The 22,834-nt window shown below is 29.9% G+C and overlaps 1 protein-coding gene across 1 annotated transcript in view; it reads left to right on the forward strand.

Moving 5' to 3' along the window:
* Dora (Dorado) overlaps positions 1 to 22,834 on the forward strand; it is a 152,809-nt gene that overhangs the window by 35,747 nt on the left and 94,228 nt on the right. Inside the window, exons 2-3 of the mRNA XM_067264242.1 lie at positions 663 to 816; positions 17,530 to 17,624. Coding sequence (XP_067120343.1) covers positions 663 to 816; positions 17,530 to 17,624 — 249 coding nt within the window. The remainder of the gene's footprint in view (positions 1 to 662; positions 817 to 17,529; positions 17,625 to 22,834) is intronic.

Consider the following 22,834-nt stretch of genomic DNA (forward strand, 5'->3'; position numbering starts at 1 on the left):
TCATGCTTGTTAACAATGTATATTGTGTAATTTTCTTTGAATAAACGTTATATAGAGTATTTTTTAGGCATGGAATGCATTATCATATTTTACATTAATTTCTTTGGAAAAAATTGTTTCACACGAGTAAGATTCTGAAACAAATTATGCTTGTTAAGCGAGGTTCCACTGTATTTCACTTCATTTTAATGTAAAAAAATTTTCATTTCGAGTATGGCTGATTAATCAGTTAAAAACACTAGATTCTATTAAATATTATTCTGGAACACTGTTTTTAATTCAATTTAATTGAATTAAAAACTTTACAGTTTATAATTATAATTTTTTTACATATTGTTCTTTATATCAATATGTAAAAATGTCTATAAATTTGGTTATGTTCTAAATTAATGACAACTAAATTATGGATTTTATTAGAATATTAAAATTATTACAAGATGACAAGTTTGCCTTCAACAATAATTTTGTTTAACTTTTACTATTTTTAATATAAAAATAATCAAATAAAATTTGGCAGTTTGGTATATTTTTACTATCCATGTATAATTCATATTTAGTTATAAAGATTTTCATTTTTTAAATATAATTTTAAACCATACATTATTACAGATTATGTATCAGTTGGCTTTGATCATAATAATATACCATTTTTATTTAATCAGACGGTCAGATTTTATCATTGGGAGAATTATCTGCAAGAGTGGTGGCTTGTCATATTCCATTTGAAGTAGTTGAACGTGTTTATCCACCAGTCCCTGAATTACTACAGTTAAGAATTGCATTTTGGAGTTTTCCTGAAAATGAAGAGGATATCAGGTATGAGATACATTATTTTTATATTTTGAGAGAGCAAAATATTTAATAAATAATACATATGTTTTCTAAATAATTAGATACAAAATTTACTCTGTCAAATTTTCGAGTAAGTTACGATTATATTAGTGATCACATAGATATTTACATGGATACATATATGTATGTATATAAATACCTATTCAGGATATGTATGTATATTTACATAATTTATTGTAAGATAATTTAATCAGATATTTCTGAAATATTTTTATGGCATAGAAAATGTTACGGAAATATTTTTCTATTTAAAAACTGTAAATTTAGAATATGAGGAAAAATAAGTTAAATACTGTATAATGTAGCAGTTTAAAAAATTTTTAATCAAATTGAATGGAATGAAAAAATAGATATTTCAATTCTGAACAAATATTAAAGTATAATTAAATGTGACTATATTTAAATTATATTAGCTGGATAAATTGGAAGAATGGGAGATTGTGTTTCCACTGTCAGTGATCAGTTACTAATTAGAAAGTTATTCACCATCATCTGTTTATTTTAAAAAACAAATAATTTTCATTAATTATAGAATAAAATAGTGTAAAATTAAATATTGTATCATAATGTTGTAAAGTTCAGATATTTCAAGCATTAAATTTTAAAATATATTATTATATAAAATTAGATCAAATTTCATTATATTGTTGTATACATTTAAAATTAGGAAATTTCTAAATTTCTATCAAAATCATTTATAGAAATCTAATTATACATTAATATTGTATTAATTAAAAATTCACTATTTTCTATTATCTTCAATAACAACTGTAAAAAAACAAATAATGAAGTAGAGTGAAGTTACATGATTAATAAACTGTTGTTAATTTCATTCAACAAAACTCACTCAGCAAAAAATAAACTACACCACAACACCTTAAGTTGCTGAGAAAAATTTATTAAAACGTAACTAATGTTTTCGGCCAAATTGAATTGGCCATCCTCAGGTTAATTGAGAAAAAAAGTAATGATGTTTTAAAAATAGAATATATAAATTCGAATACAAATACAATGGAACAAATTCAAATACAAAATTAATGGAAGAATTATAACAATACATATATGTATAAGAACAAAATAAAACAACAGATATAATATTATATAACGGGTGGGCAAGCAAGAGTTCAGTGGGAGCCGAAATGTAGGTTTGGCAACATGCATGGGAACCTCAGTTCTGTACTATCGTGGCAGATAGTATGGTAAGGCACGCGATTTTATTATATAATATAAATATAATATAAAACAAATATTGAATTTTTTTAATAAACATATTTTCACAAAATTATAAAAATAAAATTGTAAAAATCATAATAAAAAACAGAAATTAACACTTTCAGGAAGAGCCGCATGTAACTCAAAAAGAGCCGCATTTGCCCATGCCTGTTATATAACATGTAATAATATCGTATATAATATATGAAAAAATGTAACAAATGCAAGAATAAAAATTAAGGCATAAGTTATGAGCTCATAAAAAACTTTTAATCAAGTTTTTAACCATGCGGTGATATCAGTAAAATTACAAATATATATATACAGTAGAGAGTCGTTAATCGAAACACTGGTAATCGGAATCGCTGGTAATCGGCACGATTTTCAGTCGGACTGTGTCGTGCTGAATCGAACGTTTTTGATACTAAATTTACTTCTAAAGTATAATTTTCATGTTTTTATATTCTTCAATATATTTATTTTGTTTGTACAAAATGCAGAAATAATTTATAACGATACGATAGCCTCAATTATTATTATAAAAATTTTCGTTAGGCTTAAAATTGACGAAAATTCAACACAAAGCGACACGCAACGGAGAAAAATTCAACACGAAGCGACACGCAACGGAGAAAAATTTGAACATCGGACAGGTTAATGTATTTTTTCGTACATAATGGGTAATTGGAACAAATGACTAATCGGAACAACCCCAGTCCCCAATTGATTCCGATTTTCGACTTTCTACTGTAGTAAGACCCCGCTTAATGCTGTTTCGGTATTACGCAGTAGTATTGAAATTCCCCGAGATCACACGCAGTGTTGGGATCAAGGCGTAATATCAAATTTTAAAGCTTATTATCTGTGGCAGACATTCTGACAACTGATTGATAAAACAGATGGAGCAGATAAACAATCCATTAGAGATTTTTGGAAAAACTAGAATATCATGGATGCTGTAGACAACATCAATCTTTCCTGGAATGAGGTGACCGTGAAATGTTTAAAGGAGTATGGAAGAATGTATGGCCGGAGCTAAGCAAGGATGTTGACACAAGAGAATCATTGTTGATGTCGACGAAATTGTCAAGCTAGCTAATGAAACAGGGTTGGATAATATAAATGCGCAGGATATTGAAGAATTATTGCAAGTTACAACTGGAGAAAGTTTTTCCAACGACGATCTAAAAGAATTAGTAGAACAACAGGTGCATGAAGATGACGAAATTAGCGTTTCTGAAGATGAGGAACAAAAGGAACTTTCAATGGATTTTCTAAAAAAAAGTTTAGCCACTATAACGGAAATTATGGATCAGTTTATACAAAATGATTTCAATTTTGATAGAAGTTCAAAGGCAAGATGAAGTGTCATGGATGCGATGTCTTGCTATCGACAACTAGTTGCTGAACAAAACAGGAAAAGGCAAACGACGTTAGATGACTTCTTCACAAAGATACAAAAGATGTCAAATGAGGAGAAACCTTCCTTATCACAAACATAACTTCTTTACTCAAACTTTTTTTTTATTTTCATGAATGTTTTATGAATAAATTTTGATATTGGCAATAAATAAGTTGTAATAAATGTAATAAAAACGTATTTAACAATAAATGTTACAAAATAAAACAAAAAAAAACTGATAAATTTTCTTATTCTCTGTTCTGTTTCACGTATTCCCCTTATTTACATGTTAAGATGACCCCATTTAACGCTGTTTTGTTTAGCGCTCTGTCATCTAGGAATGCATCCCCTGTGTTAAGCAGGGTCTTACTGTATATATATTGTTATAATTCTTCCGTTAATTTTGTATTTGAATTTCTTCCATTGTATTTGTATTCGAATTTATATATTCTATTTGTATTCAAATTTATATATTCTATTTTTAGAACATTGTTATTTTTTTCTCAATTAACCTGAGGATGGCCAATTCGATTTGGCCAAAAACATTAGTTACATTTTTAATAAATTTTTCTCAGCAACTAAGGTGTTGTGGTGTAGTTGTTAATTTCATTCTGATGGCTTCATAAATATAAATTGATTTGATTAAATGAACATTATTTTAATACTTGTGATTCAACTCAAAGTTTCTTTAATGTCTTTATCTGAAGCATGTATTTAGTGAAATTAAAAGATAAATTTTATAAATAGTCAATTTTCATAAGTGTAAATTTATTATAATGTTTGAATGAAGCAAGTTATAAGATGGGGTCCCATTATGACCCACTGGTTTGGACTGTTATTTTGACCAACTCCAATCTTTTTTCCAAGAAATGACTAAGCTGTCACCTAGAGCAGTGGTCTGCAACCTTTCTGACCTCACGGACCACTCAAGTCACAATTTTGAATCCCGTGGACTACTATCATGAAATTTTTTAAACAATACAAAATCTGTAGAATAATGATCATAAAAGTTCAATTTTACTATATTAATATGAAACTCACATGTTTAATTATAACAAATTAATGCAAGCCTAAAGTTCATTGCTGCTTGTTTGAAACAAGTTTATGGATTCCCAGTGCTTTTCCACAAAGGACGACAATCGCACTCACAATATTGTTTATTGTTCATTATTTATTGATAGCAGTCACTTCGTATTTGGTTTTAGATTCGAATAAAAAAACCCCAATAAGTGAAAAAAGTAACTAAGCATTTTGCATTTCTTTCGTAATACTTCATGTAGCTTTCTGTTGATCAATGTCCAAATTTCTCCACAGACCACCCAAATTTTTTTGCGGACCATCAGTTGCCGATTGTTGACCTAGAGTACTACTTAGTCATTTCCAGGAAAAAAATTGGAGTTGGTCAAAATAATAGTCCAAACTTTGTAGATCATTCTGAGGCACTTTACTTAAAATGTATTAGTGTCATTATTAGGTATGGATCATTCAAGACTCCTACACTGAATGTTTTGCTTTGGCATACATTTTTATTTATTTTCTGTTATATACGGTTGAACCCATATATCTCAAACATGTTTATCACAATTTATTTTTACCCCTACATTTTCGGCCTAAATTCAATATATTTATCTCAAATAATTTTTTCTCAAACTTCTATATCTGAGATTATGGACTGAAATCTCAATTACAAATTCAAAGCTCAGTGACTACATTTTGATAGCATAAATTGTAGTTGAGAAACATCTCTTGCAATACAGTTCAAAGTTAATGCTACTTTTCTCTGATTGGCTACAAGTTTGGCTTGAATTTTATTGGTCAAAGAAAGTTTGGCATCAGAAACTATTGACAAACTATTTCTGTTAAGGTATGTCAAAAAATGTACAACAAAATGCACAACAAAAAATGTTGTATTTATACCTAATACAGCTGTGTACTGTATTTGCTATTGTATTCATACAATACCATGCCTCCAATCAAACCTATTACTGTTTACTACAGGAACAACCTCTAGATCTCAAAACTTATCTATCTTGAATTTTTTTCTCGTTTTCTTGAGATTTGAGATAGAAAGGTTTAACTGTATATTATTTTACTTAATATAGTATAACATAATAATATCAAAAATATGCTGTTTTCAAAATGTTCTGTGTGTTGCTTACTCTCAGATTTTCCATTGTTAAAATGAAACCTTTGATCAGAAATATAAGACTCCTGCTGGATATATTTCCTTATTTTAATTATTCATGATTATCTTTGCTTTTGATATGAATTTTCTACCAATTCATTTATATAATTTTAATTTAATTACAGTTGAACTGTCTCAACTCTTAACGGTTGAGGTCATTGGTACAAAAGATCTCACAACACTTATTAATAAAAACAATAGACTCTTACAGTTACTTCATTGCAAGTATCCTCACTAGTATCACAGAGTCAGCTTCAAGAGAGTAGGCATAAGTCAGTCTAAAACAGTAAGGGTCTTATGTCAAATGAAAGTTTAGAAGGAGACATATGGGAGTTGACACATGGTTCATAGTAATAAAATTATTCGTGATAAAGATAGTATAAAAATGTTTTAAAAATGTAAAAAGCAAAACAGCTGAAAGAAATCAGAACAATGTGCCAACTTTCACCTGTCTTTCCATCCCTTTCATCTGATATAAACTCTTCCAACTCAGGCTGACTCATATTGACTCTTTCGCTGCATAAACTATATTTAATAGAGTACAAAAAACTGTAATTAAATTAAATTATATTTGCTACCAATTCAGTTATTATTGTATTTTATTATTATTATTATTCCTGTTTCTTTCGTCAAATGGCTAAATTATTTTTCGTAAATTAAAGACACAGTCGATTCAAAAGACCACCATCCCATTACGTGCTTTTAGATTAAAACTTTTGGACGACCTGACCTTTCTTTTTAGGCTACTTGGCCGCCTCTAGTTAAAAAACACAAAATTTATCCAATTAAAAATATAAAATTTTTTTAAAAACTGGAACAGGTTGGTCTTATGACATCTTCTAATAGTGTTCCATCCTGTTCCACTTGGGGATTTCAGCCGATTTATATCCACAGAAGAATGCGCTGGTAAATGTAGATTTCGGGACCCCCCTGGTGACGAATTATTGCAAAAAGTTTTTCTTTCATCGGATGGCTAAAGTTTTAATCTAAAAGCACGTAATGGGATGGTGGTCTTTTGAATCGATTATGTCTTTAATTTACGAAAAAAAGAATTATTATTATTATTAAAAACATTCATTTTATTGAATTTAAAGCAGTTTTGAAATAAATTTGAAAACCAGTTTGGAATCTGATATTTAAAAACTGGTTTTATTGAATAGATTTTGAGAATTTCCAGTTTTTGCCGGTACTAATTAGAATTACAGTAGGGAGTCGTTTATCTGAACCCCGGTTATCCGAACGCTTTCCAGTCAGACTGTGTCGTGCTGAATCGAACGTTTTTGATACTAGATTTACTTCTAAAGTATAATTTTTATGTTTTTATATTCTTCAATATATTTATTTTGTTTGTACAAAATGCAGAAATAATTATAACGATACAATAGCCTCGATTATTATTATAAAAATTTTCGTTAGGCTTAAGATCGACGAAAATTCAACACGAAGCAACACGCAATGGAGAAAAGTTTGAACATTGGACAGGTTAATATATTTTTTCGTACATAATCGGTTATCTGAACAAATCAGTAATCCGAACAACCCCAGTCCCCAATTGATTCAGATCAACGACTCTCTACTGTATTCATATTTGTTATTGTTTTTGGTAAATTAATATCCATGGAAATATTCATAGAAATTAGATGATTTTATATTTAAAATACAATGAAACTTCTGTCACTCACTCAGTAACACAACAATGTTTCTTTGTACTTTTTCAGCAATGATTTAATATAGCAAACAAATGTTTTCAACACATTTTAGGGGCCTGCCTCAGATTTTTTAATACTTCACCACAGATCAAACAATGTACTGCATTTTCAAAATGTTTGTTCATTATATTAAATTGTTGCTGGAAAAAATATTAAAGGTGTGAGCATTTTCAGCTTTGGAAAATGTTATTTACTTCTGTCACTCAATTATCTGTCAATTTGTGTTAACCATCAAGTCATTAAAGTTTATCAAATGTCTGAAAATTCATATAATAGTGATGTAGTGATGGCAACACATGTTTAGTTCCTTAATTATTATAGTTATTTTTCACTAGTTCTCTAGCTCTTAAATTAAGTGAAATTGAGGAAAGCAAAGAAATTGACAATAGATACAAAACTCTAAATATCTGTAATGAAACTGAATTTATGCTATCAAAGTGCATCCAATAGTAAATGATTCAAAAGGAAGGAAGGAGAAACAATACATGTCTACTTTTATATAGTATAAAGTTCACACAATGTATCTTACAAGGCTAGAATTGCACTGGAATTAAAATAAATTACTGATTATTGTAAAAATTAAACTTGAATATGTTAATTTTTAGACAACTTCCATTAATTATTTTTTTATTATTCTCTAAACTCCCTGACCAGAAATTGTCAGGTAATTGTAAGTTTTATTGTACAGTTATGACTTAGTTTATGCCATTTCATTTTACATCCACTTCAGTTTTGCATCTCTAATGGGGTTTTAAAACTGAGGTCCAATTCATGTTCTAATAGAACATGATAGGAGCAGTGATGAATTAAGACTTCAGCTGAACTTCCTTGACACAGATTGTATTAACACTTCATATTATAATAAAACTGTAATACTAAATCAGGGGTGGCCAACCTTTTGCATACCATGCGCCAATTTTTTGACAGACGAGTTCAGATGCGCCATATAACTCGAATACTTTTTATACTGTTTTACGTTCATTGTTAGGGGTAGATAAATAGAGATAAGAATAAATCAGCTTCGCTTAGGGGAGAAAAAGGAATAACTTAATCATGCAGTTAAATTAATTAATTTATGCCAGTTTATTGAAGCACCAATTTACAATAGTCAGCAATGATCTGTACGAGAGGGTGATTGCTTCATGTTGGTGCTATAGCTGCCAGGACACCACCAGGGCTCACTCAGAACTAGTGTTGCCAGATGTTTTTAGTGTTTGTAACCAAAAATTTTTTAAAAAGTAGCCCAAAAGTAGCCAACCCCTAAAAAATTCTTTTAATAACCCAAGATTTATCTATAAAATTAAAATAAAACAATCGTGATTTTCTGGCAATAACTTTAATCACAATAAATGTTTTTGGCCATTTGCACGCCTGTAAACTGATCGGAAATAAAGATCGCAAGACTCAAAATACATGCATACACTGTAATATACTATGTGGAGAACACTCATTTTATCTGCAAAGCAGATTGCAACGAATTGTGCAACAAATGATCTTGCCAAGACAGACTATAAAAAATTAATTTTTCTATGTAATATTCTTAATCGCAAAGAAGCCAAATCTGGCAATGTTGCTCAGAACTGACTGAAGCGTCACTTGTAATCGTCCAGTGCACCACATTTGGTGCATGCGCCACGCTTTGGCCACCCCTGTACTAAATGATTAAACTATGCCTGAAATTTTAGTATTTAAACAAAATATGGAATATAAAATGTGAGAAGTAAAGCAAAATATATTATCCACAGATCTATAAGTGAAGTGACAAACATGCACTAGTGTCCAGACAAAAGCACATTGAAAGGTTAAACTGATTGGTCTTATTCCCAACCATAATGAACACTTCTACTCTTCACTGCCTTTAACAAGTGTTTTCTTTTTCTCTCTTTGATATTCAGTTTTTCTAAGTGGATTGTATTTGTCCATCTTGCATTCTTCTTTTTATTAATGTTTTCAAGATAAAAAGAAAGTTATCAAGAATTTCTAGACAAGAGACTAAAAAACAGCATATATAATTGGCAATTGAAGAAAAAATAAAAGTTGTTAGATGTGTGTTTTGTATCCAATTTAGCATCATCAATTAACAAATATAATAAAAATTGTTAAGCTCTTCCCAATTAGTAGTCAGTATTGGTAGAGGATTCTCTTACATTTATTCCACTGAATAAAACAGTCAAAAGATGCAAAAGCTGCTCTTCTTGTGGATTGATTACATGTCACCTTTTTTTCAACAAAATCACTTATTAAATATAAAAGCAAAATCTTTGTTTGATGAATTAAGTGCAGAAGAGGATGGTTCTGTTGATAGCTAGTAGAGATTGGTTATTTTAGAATCAAGAACAGAACAAAAATCCATAGCGTTAAAATGGCAGTAGTAGTAACTGGTGCTGATATTATGTTACAAATACAAATGTTATTTAAAAAGTTGTCAAAGAAGAAAAGCTTACTTCAGACTTTATTTTTAATGTAGATGAAACTAGTCTCTACAGGAAAAAGCTGCCCAACTTTATTTGTTTATGAACATCCAAAAAATCGTTAACCTGCCTTAAAAGACAATTAAGGATTTTTTGAATTTGGCTTGGTGACAATATTTCAGGAATTATTAAATTAAAACCTATGTTAGTTTACCATTCTGAAACATCAAACACTGTGAAGGAAATTGTTAAAACACAGTTTCTTGTCTTTTGACGTTCCAACTAAAACGGCCTTGGTTATGCAGACTAGTTTTATTGAATGGAAAATGTATTTTTGTTTAGTGATAAAACAAATTCTGCACTATCTCAGAAGCTTGCATCAATAATATAGAATGGGACAGAAATAGTAAGTAGGACTAGATGATGTAGAAGTTAGTAACATTAACACGTTGACTGCCACGTGACTTTTCAGGATTCTGTTGTAAAACGCCAACTTAATTTAATTATATTATATTATTAAAAACTCTAATCAGAGTACATAGTAATAATCAAAAAGCATATAGAATGTGTTTTTCTTAAAATAAAGGTATTACGAATTATCTCGTAGTTGGCTTATGTAACAGAAAGCTCTTCGCTAAAGCCAAACTACGAGTTAATTCGTGCACAGACACGATTCGTCCTGTCACTTCGCTACAGCCAATCGGAGATGTGCGTCTAAATTCATTAGTAATAAATCGGATATAGAGGCGAGCACATCACATTTACGTCTTTTTTGAGAGTGTTATTTTTTATTTATTTCTATAATCAATAAATATCCCAATATGGATAAGAAAAGACCACTGACTAAAAAACAACTTGATTACTACACTAATCTAAGTGATTCAGAATCTGACAAAATTTTTGGTGATGATGGTAACGACAGTAGCAATTATGTACAGTACCATCTGAGGATTCAAGTGAGGACAGTGATTATGACGTCGTCTCCGAACCTGAAGATGAGACTATTCTCGAACCTGAAGGCAATGACGATGCGTCTCAAGCAACCACATCAAATCCAAACGATAATTTGTGGACAGAAACTCAACAAAATCCTGAACTATTTATTTTCCAAGAAAATGTTGGTTTGAAATTGGATACGACAAACCTTACAGTGCAAATGCTGGTAGACCTATTTTTTTCAGAAGAATTTCTTGCATTACTGGTCGAACAAACCAATTTGTATGCTGCACAAGAAATTCCAAAACATAAAGAAATAAAAAATGCTATCGTACTACACAGCTCTAAGAAAGACTATTAGATGGCCCAAAAAGGTTGCATTACATATTATAGAAATATATATACATAATGCGCACAAACTCTTTCAAAAAGCAACTTCTTCTAAAATAAAACTTATAAAGTTTAGAGAAGCATTCGTCAAAGCGTTGATTGGAGAAGAGATTCAACCAGTTTCAAAAAAAATTAAATTGAAAGAGCTTCACTATTTACAGAGTATCCCACCTACTCAGAAAAAACAACATCCGACAAAGCCATGTCGAATTTGTACCAAAGCTAAAAAATGTCAAGAAACGCGTTATTTCTGTCCAATCTGTCTAGACAAGCCAGCCCTTTGCGTAGAAGATTGTTTTAAAAATTATCACAAACAATAAAAATATCGTTTTGCTTTTGATTTTGAATAAACTTTTTATGATATTTTCTGTTCATTTATTAATAAATGTTCTGTTCATGTAAGCCAAACTTGATATTTTGTTCTTGCCCCTGAAGCTATCTATTCATATTTACACTGATATACTACGAATTACATCGTAGCTGCACAAATATGGCAAGGAAACAAACTACGATATAACTTGTAGGTGGCGTCCTAGGCAGAAACGGTAACTACGAGTTATCTCGTAGATGGCAGTCAACGTGTTAATGAGCTCCTTGAGAGCACAGTGAAGAACTTTCAATGGGAAAATTTAGAAGAGCTAACTGAACAACCATTCAAACATGATGCAGAGGAAGATGACATTGATTCTGCAATGTTAGTAATGACACTTACAGTGAAATCACTGTAGAAACTGTTGTTTTTATTAATAAGGTTTATTAGTTCTTCTGTAGCAATGACCTCAACTGTGAGCAGAGACCAGCTGTTAAGAGAGGAGTTAAGACAGTTCTAGAGTAACTCTGATTTATCAAAAGAAGAAAACTAGACAGACATCTATTCTAATGTTTTCAAAGTAGTAAATTTTTTATTTCTCTTAAATTTTAAACAAGTTTTAATATATAAATTTCATAAAATAATTGAAAAATGTTTTTATTTTATGTTGATTATTGAAATCCATGGAACAGAACTTAATGTATATAAATATATTATATATACTCTCATAATATTTTTACTTCATTTTATGCTGGAAATCTGAAGAACTCAACCCCAGTATAAACTGAGTCATACCTGTATATGTATTTACTTACAATCTGTAATAATGTTAATATTGACTAATGTCAAGTGATATACAGCAGAGTGGGATATATGTTCTGCATTGTAGGAAATCTTGTTATCGAGACCTGCATTATCAGACAATTTTATTTAAGTTTAAACCTAGGCCTAGAATTCGAAGAAGAAAATGTATACTCTAGATAATAAATTTCAAATTTTCTATGAGTACTAGTCTCAATTTTTTCATTGTATTATATGAATTCACATTACAGGGGAATGCATTATATGGGGGTTCACTATACAGTAAAAATTGCCTAAACAGATGTGTATGGAAATTGATAAATAAGGTATTTAGAAGCTATAAATAATAAAGTAAAATATCTAATAATAGTAATGTAATTAGTGAATGTTTTTAAATATGGCTTGAAGAAAAAATCCAAAAGAAAAATCAACCGAATCAATTATAATTTGATATGCAAATATTTATAAAAACTTTATCCTCAAATATACCATTTATATTTCTTTTCTGTAATATTAGTTCTGTGTTCTGTTTCATTGATTGAAATATATGTATAAAATCTTGTTTCAAGAATCGAAGTTGCTTCAATGATATTTTAATTTCTTTCAAATAAAAAAAATCTTTGCCCATACTGAAAAGTAAGAAATTTGAAACAATTTAATACAATAAAATTTTTTTGATGTAAATTATTAGATATTTTTCATATTACAGAATTAATTCTTCACTGCACATTTTCTATTTCTGTATTTTTTTTTTTTTTACATCCTTTAATTAGCATTTAGTTCTTTTACCTGATAATTTCATAAGTCAATGATATTATTGATTGTATCTGATAAGCATATTTTCAGATCTCTGAAGTCATTATTCAAAATCCCAGTTTTGTGCATAATGATTTATGTTTTTCTGTTTTGAAACAAATTCACGACATCATTACTTTATGAGTGAAACCAAGACTTTAAAAAATATATATATATAATAAATTCTAATTTGAATAGAAATTATGAATTATCATATCTTGCAAATCTATTTATTTCTACAAAATATTTAACATAGGAACTCATTATGTAACATTTATAGTATCTAGCATACTGAGAGAACAAGCTAACTGTAAGATAAAAAAAAAGAAAAAATTTGGAAGTATTGATCAGTGGCGTGCCATCATTGGAAGCAATGGAAGCGTCGATTCCACCTTCCAATGACCTTTCCTTGTATTTTATAAAATATAAATTTTCATATTTTAACGTACTTTGCATTAATTAAAATTAATATTTTATTATAACTGCATTATGTATCTTTTACAAATTTCTATACTACATGTGAAAAAAACGATAAGATTGCTATTGTATATTCGAATAATTCAGTGGCGGAAGGAATGTCGAAACTGGGTCAGTTTCCAATCAGCCAGATTATATAGGCATTGACACATGTGGTTTACAGAGCACCAACCTCACCCGGTTTAGCTGGTAGAAGCAACACACGCATAAAGCATCTAATTTTATATCCCGGACCGGTTCTCAGCTGTTAGCCGCCTGCCTGTCAACTTCCAAGCAGCCAGATTATAGGTATTTATTGGCGCATGTGCTTTACAGAGCACCAACGTCACGGTTTAGCTGGTAGAAGCAACACATGCATAAAGCTTCTAATTTTATATCCCGGACTGGTTGTGGGCTTTTAGCCGCCTGCCTGCTAGATATTCGGCCGCCTTCGCCCGATTATGTGAATCATGAGTAGACTAGATCAATGGCGGACAACTCCCGGTTCGCGGGCCAGCTATGGCTCGCGAAAAGTTTCTATCCGGCTCGTGAGATCTTTAATAGATTATTAAATTGGAAAAATAACTAATTAATAGTTATTTTTCCAATTCTTTGTAATTTTCGAAAACGATAAGAGAAATAAATTTAGTAATTAACTTTTTATTTATTTATTTCATATTTGCAGACTAAAAAAATTACAAGTCACAAGACAATTAACTACTACGGCCCGCAGAAATAACGTAAAATTTATTCTGGCCCATGTTATAAAAAAGGTTGCCCACCTTAGACTAGATTTATAACTTAACCCAACCGATAGGAGTTTACTGGCATGTTTTTATGATAGTTCTGTATAGTTGACAGGAGTTTAAAAAAAAATCCATTAAAATATTTGATACATTTATTCTGCGTTTATTCTGCTCTCCCATCTTATATTACGTACGGATTTCAATGTTAAACCGGTGATATTACGATTTAGTATGTCCCATCTGTAAGGGGATGCAGAAAAAACGTGTACAATTCTAGTAGTGTTAAAAAAATAACTGTTACTTTGGCAGCATCATTTACAACCAAATTTAATGAATGAGACGTACAATGGTATAGAAAAAGCTCTAGAATTTATTTTCCTTAAATTTACGATTTATGTATCGGTTGTCATAAAATTTTCTTTCCACTTCTTTCCCAAGACTACAGATATCCAAGTACAAAGTAACTAGTTTTGACTTATTTCTACTTAAGAAGTAGTTAATTATTTAAGCGATTAGGGAATTAGAAACATAAATAAAACCCTGATGAAAGAGCCGAAATTTTACTTAAACAAGCTTAACCGAACCAATCTCTTGCCGAGTACAGTGGAGTCTGTTCTCTTCATAATATTAGATGTAATAAAGACAGAAATTTTTCCAGTTCAATGAGAGTGACCGAAAAGTTGTAAATTTTGGAAATTTCCGTGAACACTTGGTCCTAAAACGAATTAGTTAGAAAACGAACGACGGACAATCTGTTAAGTTTAACATATTTAGATTTTTACAGCTATGGTGAGAAACGTTTAAAATCTACAACAACCTCGTCGCGTCCTTTGAGATATACTAGTGATGCGACAAAAGAGGCATTTGAAATTGACTGGTATCGGCACCCTCGGGATTTGGCACGCACACACCTACCTGGACCGTCTCTGATTTCATTCATTAGCCACTCATAGGGAGCTATTTCACTAAGTGAATTGTTTTAAGATTTAAAAAGTAAAGAATATTTTGTTATTTTTATGTACGTTTCTTCACAAAGTTATATTTAATTATAAGTTTCTTTAAAAGTATATTCGTACAATTGAAGAATTTTTTGTACTAGGCATGTATATTCATCACACATTTTGTTTTACCAAGTAAGTTTTTCTGATAATTTTAATTTTAGCCCTTATATCGTGGCTAGTGATTCAAAAATTTATTTTAAAAAAGTTTTGGTTCAAGACCATATAATGAAAAAGAAAACATTATGAAAAGAGAAAGACCAATGCCTAAATTAAATATAAATACGTCAACAAAAAATTTCGACATTTTGACGATAAAATTTATGACGAATGACGATTCTTTCGTAAAATTGAAGCAATTTGGAAATCAAAGAGGAATAGAATTTAACATTGGTAGACAATATAAAATAAATATTGAAAATTATAACAAGATAATTACGATTAATAGATATATCTAAATTAATAGATGTTATGTGTTTTTTCTCAAAGCAAGAATTGGCATTTAAAGGGCATAGGGAATTTATTGAATCTAATAACGGAGGTAATTATATTGAACTTTCTTATTTATTAAGTACGTCAGATAATCTATTAAAAATACATTTAAAGAAGTATACGGTTTTTACTGGCTTATCGAACAAACGAATACGAACGGGCCCTGACGCACAATTGATTGATTGCCCCTGAAAATCGGCTTCTTACAGAAACACAGCTTCCCTATCATCAAATGTCACTGCACGCCACTGGTATTGATTATAGATTTTTGATTATGTAACAGAAAATTTCAGTTTATTTAAAAGAAATTTATTTTAAAGAGCATGATTTTAAACTCTTTAAATACAAAATTGGCTTAATCCATTCAAGACAATTGGTCAAAGGGAAAGTTGTTTGACTGCTTTTGCTGTACAAATTCTCCTCATAGCCTGAGGGGTAAAAAATTTCATTTCCAGGTATATAGAAAAAATTTTCCGAGCTTAGAGTTAAAATAAATTAAATGATTACATGATTACACATTTAATATTTCAAAAATGCTTTCTTTTTATTCTAAAGTACATATGTGAACTTACTTAGGTCAAATACTTCCATTCCATTAAGTATATTGGATCAAATTATTTATTTTATTTTTTGAGGTTAACTGTCACACAAATTAAAAGTTACACAATTATTGTGAGAACCTGGGGCCAATACTTTTTGCCTGAATTGATAAAATTTAATAATAATTTAACACAATTTTTTTTTTTTTTTTTTGTTAGTTGTGAGTCACAGAGGGACTATTCTTTCAATTTAGAAAGAAGTTCCCGAGGAGAGATGTTGACTTTGATATCAACTCCACAAGGAAGTTCCTTGTTGCTTCTCTCCTCAGGTGACCCGAATCATCCCTAGCCATTGGACAGACAAAGTCCTATAAACTATAAATAGGGCCAAATATAAACAGCCCAGTGCTGGGAAAACTGAACTCACGAATAAGAACGTTTGCATCTGGACCAAAAGAGTTTCTTGCCAAATGCAGGAAACCACAGTCATCCCTGTCAAACACTTAGAAGAATAAGGAACAGAAATGAAGTATTATATTTGACTCAAATTATTGTAAACTCTCTCTTATTGGAGACTAAGGCAGTCAGATAATGAAGTAGTTGATTTATTTAATATCTGTAGAATTAAAACTTAGGGAATGTTATGTAACTTTTATTTTATATTTTTGTATTATCAATTGTCTTTTGTCAATAAATTCATTGTTGTGGTCTAGAAATGACAGTCTAGTTTTATGGTCTAACTCTATTGTCTTACCCACAATCAAAATAGTCCCTCCTATAAACTCTGGAAGTAGATTTAAATGTTTATTTGCATCTTAGTCCATGTAATCTAAGTGGTGTCAGGAATCCTGATTTCCAAAGATCCAACTGATCTTATGGGATGATAATGATCATCATCACAGCATATTCTGGAACATAAAAAGTGGATCAAAAAAGTGACTGTTTTGACAGACTTTGTCTGTAATTTAAATTAATATGAAAATTACCATCTGTGTGAATTTTAAAACTTGAAAATACCATTAATTTTATAATGCTTGTTCCATGATTCTTACAATATTGTAAAACAGACAATTTTAACTGTTAACTTAATTAACTCCTCATTGATAACTGTTGTAACTTATTATTTTGATATAAATAAAAAATGTAAACTTTGATAAGAATATATAAGAAATTTTCTTACAGTTAAATAAGCTTAATACATTTTTAATTATACATTAATTTATATATCAACACTTTTTTTCTGTTTGTTTGCTGGACTAATCTTTTGTAAAAGAACTAATAAAACAATTTTTCAGATTATATTCATGTTTGGCAAATGGAAGTGCTGAGGAATTTCAACGAGGAGAACATCTCTTTAAAGCTCGGGCTGTTAAAGATCTTTTACAAATAGGTAAATAACTCAATATTTATGTAGTAAATATTATTTAGTAATCAGTTTAATTTTTTAAAATTAAAATATATATATCAGTGAGAATTTTTTATTTCAAATGCTTTTAGAAAAAAGACTCCATTATTACATAAATTTATCAAATTCAGCAGAATTATGAGATTAAAAATAAACAAAGTCAGATATATAGATACTGGTTTTTACTATAAATAAAGCTCCCAAACACACCAAAAACCAGCAAAACTGTAAATCCTTTACTTAAATGTTCTCTTCCATATACAATGGACATTGTTAGGTTCAATAAAGAGAATGTAGAAATAGAATGATACATTTAAAACTGGAACAGAATGCTTTAATTTAAAATTCTAAGTGTGACAGTTTATGCACATGGCTGTTTAGGATTGATTATTGATTATAAAGAAATGGACTCAATCTTGTCAGCCTGCAGGGCATTATTCAAATTCTCTAAACAGATGCATTAGTAATTCTGTAACAGTCATGTGCATATTCTGTTGCACTTAAAATTGTAAATTAAAGTGCACTGTTCCAGTTTTCATTTTACTGTTCTATTTCTGTATTCTTTTAATTGAACCTGACAATGTACAGTACATTGTATACAGAAGAAAGCATTTGTTTAAGTAAAGGATTAATAGTTTTTGCTAGTTTTTTGGTGTGTTGGTATTCTTTACTTATAAATAAACTTTTCATACAGAAATGATTTCAAAACATCTAGTCTACAATTACATTTCTGGAATTAATAGTCTTTTAGAAATATTTTCTTTCATGTCGAAGTATTTTTGGATTTGTTAATCATCCATCTTCATCAGATCAAACATGTAATCGTTTCAAACATGTTTGTAACTATTAAATTTTCAATCTAACAGTGAGATGTGAAAGATCTTGAAAATGTTTAATAGAAGATGAATGCATTAACTCCTTGTGTTGTGTAGTGATTCTTTGAATGAAATAAATAGCCAATTTTACTTTCAAAGTTTTTCAATAAATTTGTCTATGTTTCAAAGTTTTGAAATTCTTATTTTTTTTTTTATTGCATAAAATTCTCTTACGTAATGAATTTTAAAATTTTATATATGTGGTTTTTATTTTTAAAAACCTTTTGCTCATACGTTCTCTTAATATATCTGTTGTCATTATTTGAGTAACCTGATGACAGTCTTCAAAAATAGCTGAAAACATTCATTACAAATAAATTTTTGCTGTGCTGGAATTTTAAGATGTGAATTTTATTAACATTTTATCCAGTTGTATTTCATTTATGAGATTCTATCCCTAGACAGAACTGTTTTCACAAATGATTGTCATTTACTTATAACTTTCTAAACAAATACTCCAGATTCAAATTATTCTTTGCGAAGCTTCTATCTGACTTGGTTATGAAAATATAATTTTCATTAATAATTTTCTCAGCAGCTGAATTCTTATTGGAAATAAAGTCAACTGTAAGACTTTATTGTTGGCTTAATGGGCAATCAATGAGATCTTGTGGCTAAAAGACTTCTGATTCAGATTCAAAAACTCATTGCTTCTAATAACTCTTATCTTATCATTTTCTCAGCTGAATTCCAATTGTTATTTGACCAAAGATTCAAACTTAGCATCTTTGAAAAGTACTTGTGTATTTTGCACTTGTTTGTCATATACTTTTGAGTAATTCAATTCAAATGCTGTTATCTTGCTGGTCAGATAGAAATTGAAAGGATTGTTACAAGCAGGAGAATAAAGTTTATTCAAAAAAATACATTTATCAACAGCCTCTTGGATGATAAGATGATCTTTGGAAAGTTTTATTACATTTGCTCAAACTATTCAAATGCATAAAGAACAAACAAATGTCTGGAAAATATCTGTAATAGAGTTCTAAATTGAAGAAGCCTTAAATAAAAAAGTTGAAAGTGCTTATTTTAAATTTTAAAAGATTTTAGACTTTTCTTGTATCATCAATAAATAATTTTGATTTATAGGCAAGAAAAATGCTTATATTTCTTTTTATAAAACAGTTTTTATATACATAACATAAAATATATAAATATATAATATACATTATGTATAAAACATTATAAATTTGTTATTTATTCATAATCTCTTGTTCTGTATTGTAATTATTGCTCAATTTTTTACCAAACTTTTTAAAAAATCTTGAGATTTTAAACCAAATGAATGCAATGACTACAAATTAAATCATTTATTTTTATTTCATTTGTTCAGAAAGTTTACATGTAAAAAATGTATGTAGAGAGTAAATATATTCATTGTAAAATGATCGGTAACAAAATAAAGAACTTTGCAAAGTCAAACTATAGAAATAGTTGTAATGGTAAAATTTTTAAACATTTTTGGTGATTGTGCTATTTTAACTTCATAGAAAAATGATTTAACTCATCAGTGTTGTTATGGAGATGAAGAAAAAAAAACAATGAAATATATTTGTAATGATAAATAAATTATTGATCAAATGTTGCATGATAGAAGCATATTTCAAAAATAAAACAGGCCGATGTTAGATTGCATTTTATTTCTTTACATGATTATATAATGTTTCCTTGGAAATGAACCATTTCCATTCACGTGGAAGTAACGCCAGTATATTTATCATATTTTTTTAAGACTCCTCCTAAAACTCCGTAGTTTTTCAGTTGTGCTAATATTTTCTTTACCACGATAACTGAAAATGTTAGCTTTTTTCCTATTATAGCTTCAATTAAAACAGTTAATATATCACGTTACACAGATATCTGTTGAAAACTTCAGTTTTCTATTACTAAACATAATCCCAAACAATTGGCAAATTACATTGCCAATGCTACAGTGATGCAAATATAACTCCCAAAAGCTGGAATAGTTCAACAAACACACTAGATGCTTTTATATACCACTTCCGGCACTAAAAAAAATTTTTTTTTTGTAATTTGATGAGGGCCATTAAAGTGGCCGAAAACATTTGCTTTCTTTAATTTTTTTTCTAACATTTATTAAACGTTTGTGTTGGAAGTAGTTTGTAAAAGTATCAGCGGCTTTGTTATAATGCTACTATCTAATAATTAAATGTCAATTAATTTGGCCTAGAGGTAGGCATTAGATGTCATCTCTAGGCCATACATTTAATTATTATAATTAAATTAATTTAGAAGGTTCTGGAAGAAAAGAATTGACTCAGAGCAGGACTCAAACTTGTAACTTTCATTTGCCATGCAGACATGTTAGCAGCTACACTACCTGGACCTCCATCTGATCTTTGCTTCTGAAACTATTAATTTAGATGTAACCATACTGGTATGGATAGCATAACTGGTAACATGTCTGCATGGCAAATGGGAGTTAAGAGTTTGAATTCTGCTTTGGACTGATTCTTTTCTTCCAGAACCTTCTAAATGAATTATTAAATATTAATTTAATTATAATTATTAAATTTATCAAGCGATGGTGCCTAACACCTACATCTAGGCCAAATGACTTGACATTTAATTATTAAATATGAAGTGTGTTTTTTAAAGTAAGAACCATTTTAAAATAGGGCTGCTAAAGTACTATGGTTGGTGTTCTATGAATTTTCACTGAGTACGTACATTTGTTGGCTAGCCACAGACGTAATTACAGAAGCATTCGTTCATTTTACATTTGTTTGTGTGTGTTTAAAATGCCTCAGAGAATTGAAAATCCTGCTGATTGTGAAGTACAAGCAGCGATTCGTTTTCTTAATGCAAAAGACCTGAAAGTGGCTGAGATTCATCAGCAGATTAGTGAGGTGTATGGAAAAACATTCTGAGTGATGGGATGGTAAGAAAATGGTTAGAGCATTTAAAGATAGCTGTACTAATGTCCATGATGAGGAGTGTAGTGGATGACCGTCTGTCATTAGTGAAGACTTGGTGCAGAAAGTTGATACAAAAGTTTGAGAAAACAGACTATGATTTTGTCATCCAAACAAAAGGCACGTGGCAACCTCAATAAGGGGATTGTTTTGCTTCATGACAATGCCCGTCCACACGTGGCTCGACAAACCCAAGACCTTATTACATCATATGGCTGGAACAACTTGATCTCCCTTAGTATAGCACTGATCTAATGCTTAGTGACTACCACTTGTTCCTCCACTTGAAAAGCGTCTAGGAGGTCAGCGCTATGACGACAATGATGATGGCAAAAACGGCTGTGCTGCAGTGGTTGGCAAATCAGGCACAGGTTTCTATCAGGATGGAATTCAGAAGCTGGTTGTACGATATGATAAGTGCCTTAATATTGGAAGAAATTATGTTGAAAAGTAGATTAAAATACAGTAGAGCATCGATTATCCGACCCCCGATCAACCGTCACATCAGTTAACCGACCGCGTTCTAGTCGGCAAATTCAAATGTCCGCTAGTGATGTGGCACTACAATATTTGACTATGTCTTGGCTACTTTAATATTATTTTTGTTAAATTTTTGCATGTTTTAGCTGGAAACACTGGCTCGACCATGAAAAGGAGGCCAGTATTTGAACCAGGCTTAATTTTCTATTTTTTATTTATTTCTATATTTATTTTGTGCAAAATAAAGAAATAATTTAATGATGATTATTATTTTTAAAAAAAAATTTTCTTAGGCTTAACATTGATGAATATTCAACACGAAGTAGGTTAATAGCAATATACTAATATGCTTATTACATCGGATATACTAATACAGTAGAGAGTCATTAATTGGAATCAATTGGGGACTGGGGTTGTTCAGATTAGTGATTTGTTCTGATTACCGATTATGTATGAAAAAAATACATTAACCTGTCCAATGTTCAAATTTTTCTCTGTTGTGTGTCGCTTCATGTTGAATTTTCACCGATTTCACGCCTAACGAAAATTTTTAATAATAATTGAGGCTATCGTATCGTTAAAAATTATTTCTTCATTTTGTACAAACAAAATAAATATATTTAAGAATATAAAAACATGAAAATTATACTTTAGAAGTAAATCTAGTATCAGAAACGTTCGATTCAGCACAACACAGTCTGACTGAAAATCGTTCCGATTACCGGCGATTCTGATTACCGGGGTTCTGATTAACGACTCTCTACTGTATACTAATACACTATACTAATAATGTATTTTTTCACACTTTTCGGTTATTTGTTTTTTCAGTTATCCGACCAACCTCAGTCCCCAATTGAGTCGGATAATCGATGCTCTACTGTACAGTCTTAAATGTAAGAATAAA

Source organism: Centruroides vittatus, unplaced genomic scaffold, assembly GCF_030686945.1.
Source record: "Centruroides vittatus isolate TY-2023 unplaced genomic scaffold, ASM3068694v2 contig_1832, whole genome shotgun sequence".
Taxonomy (NCBI): domain Eukaryota; kingdom Metazoa; phylum Arthropoda; class Arachnida; order Scorpiones; family Buthidae; genus Centruroides; species Centruroides vittatus.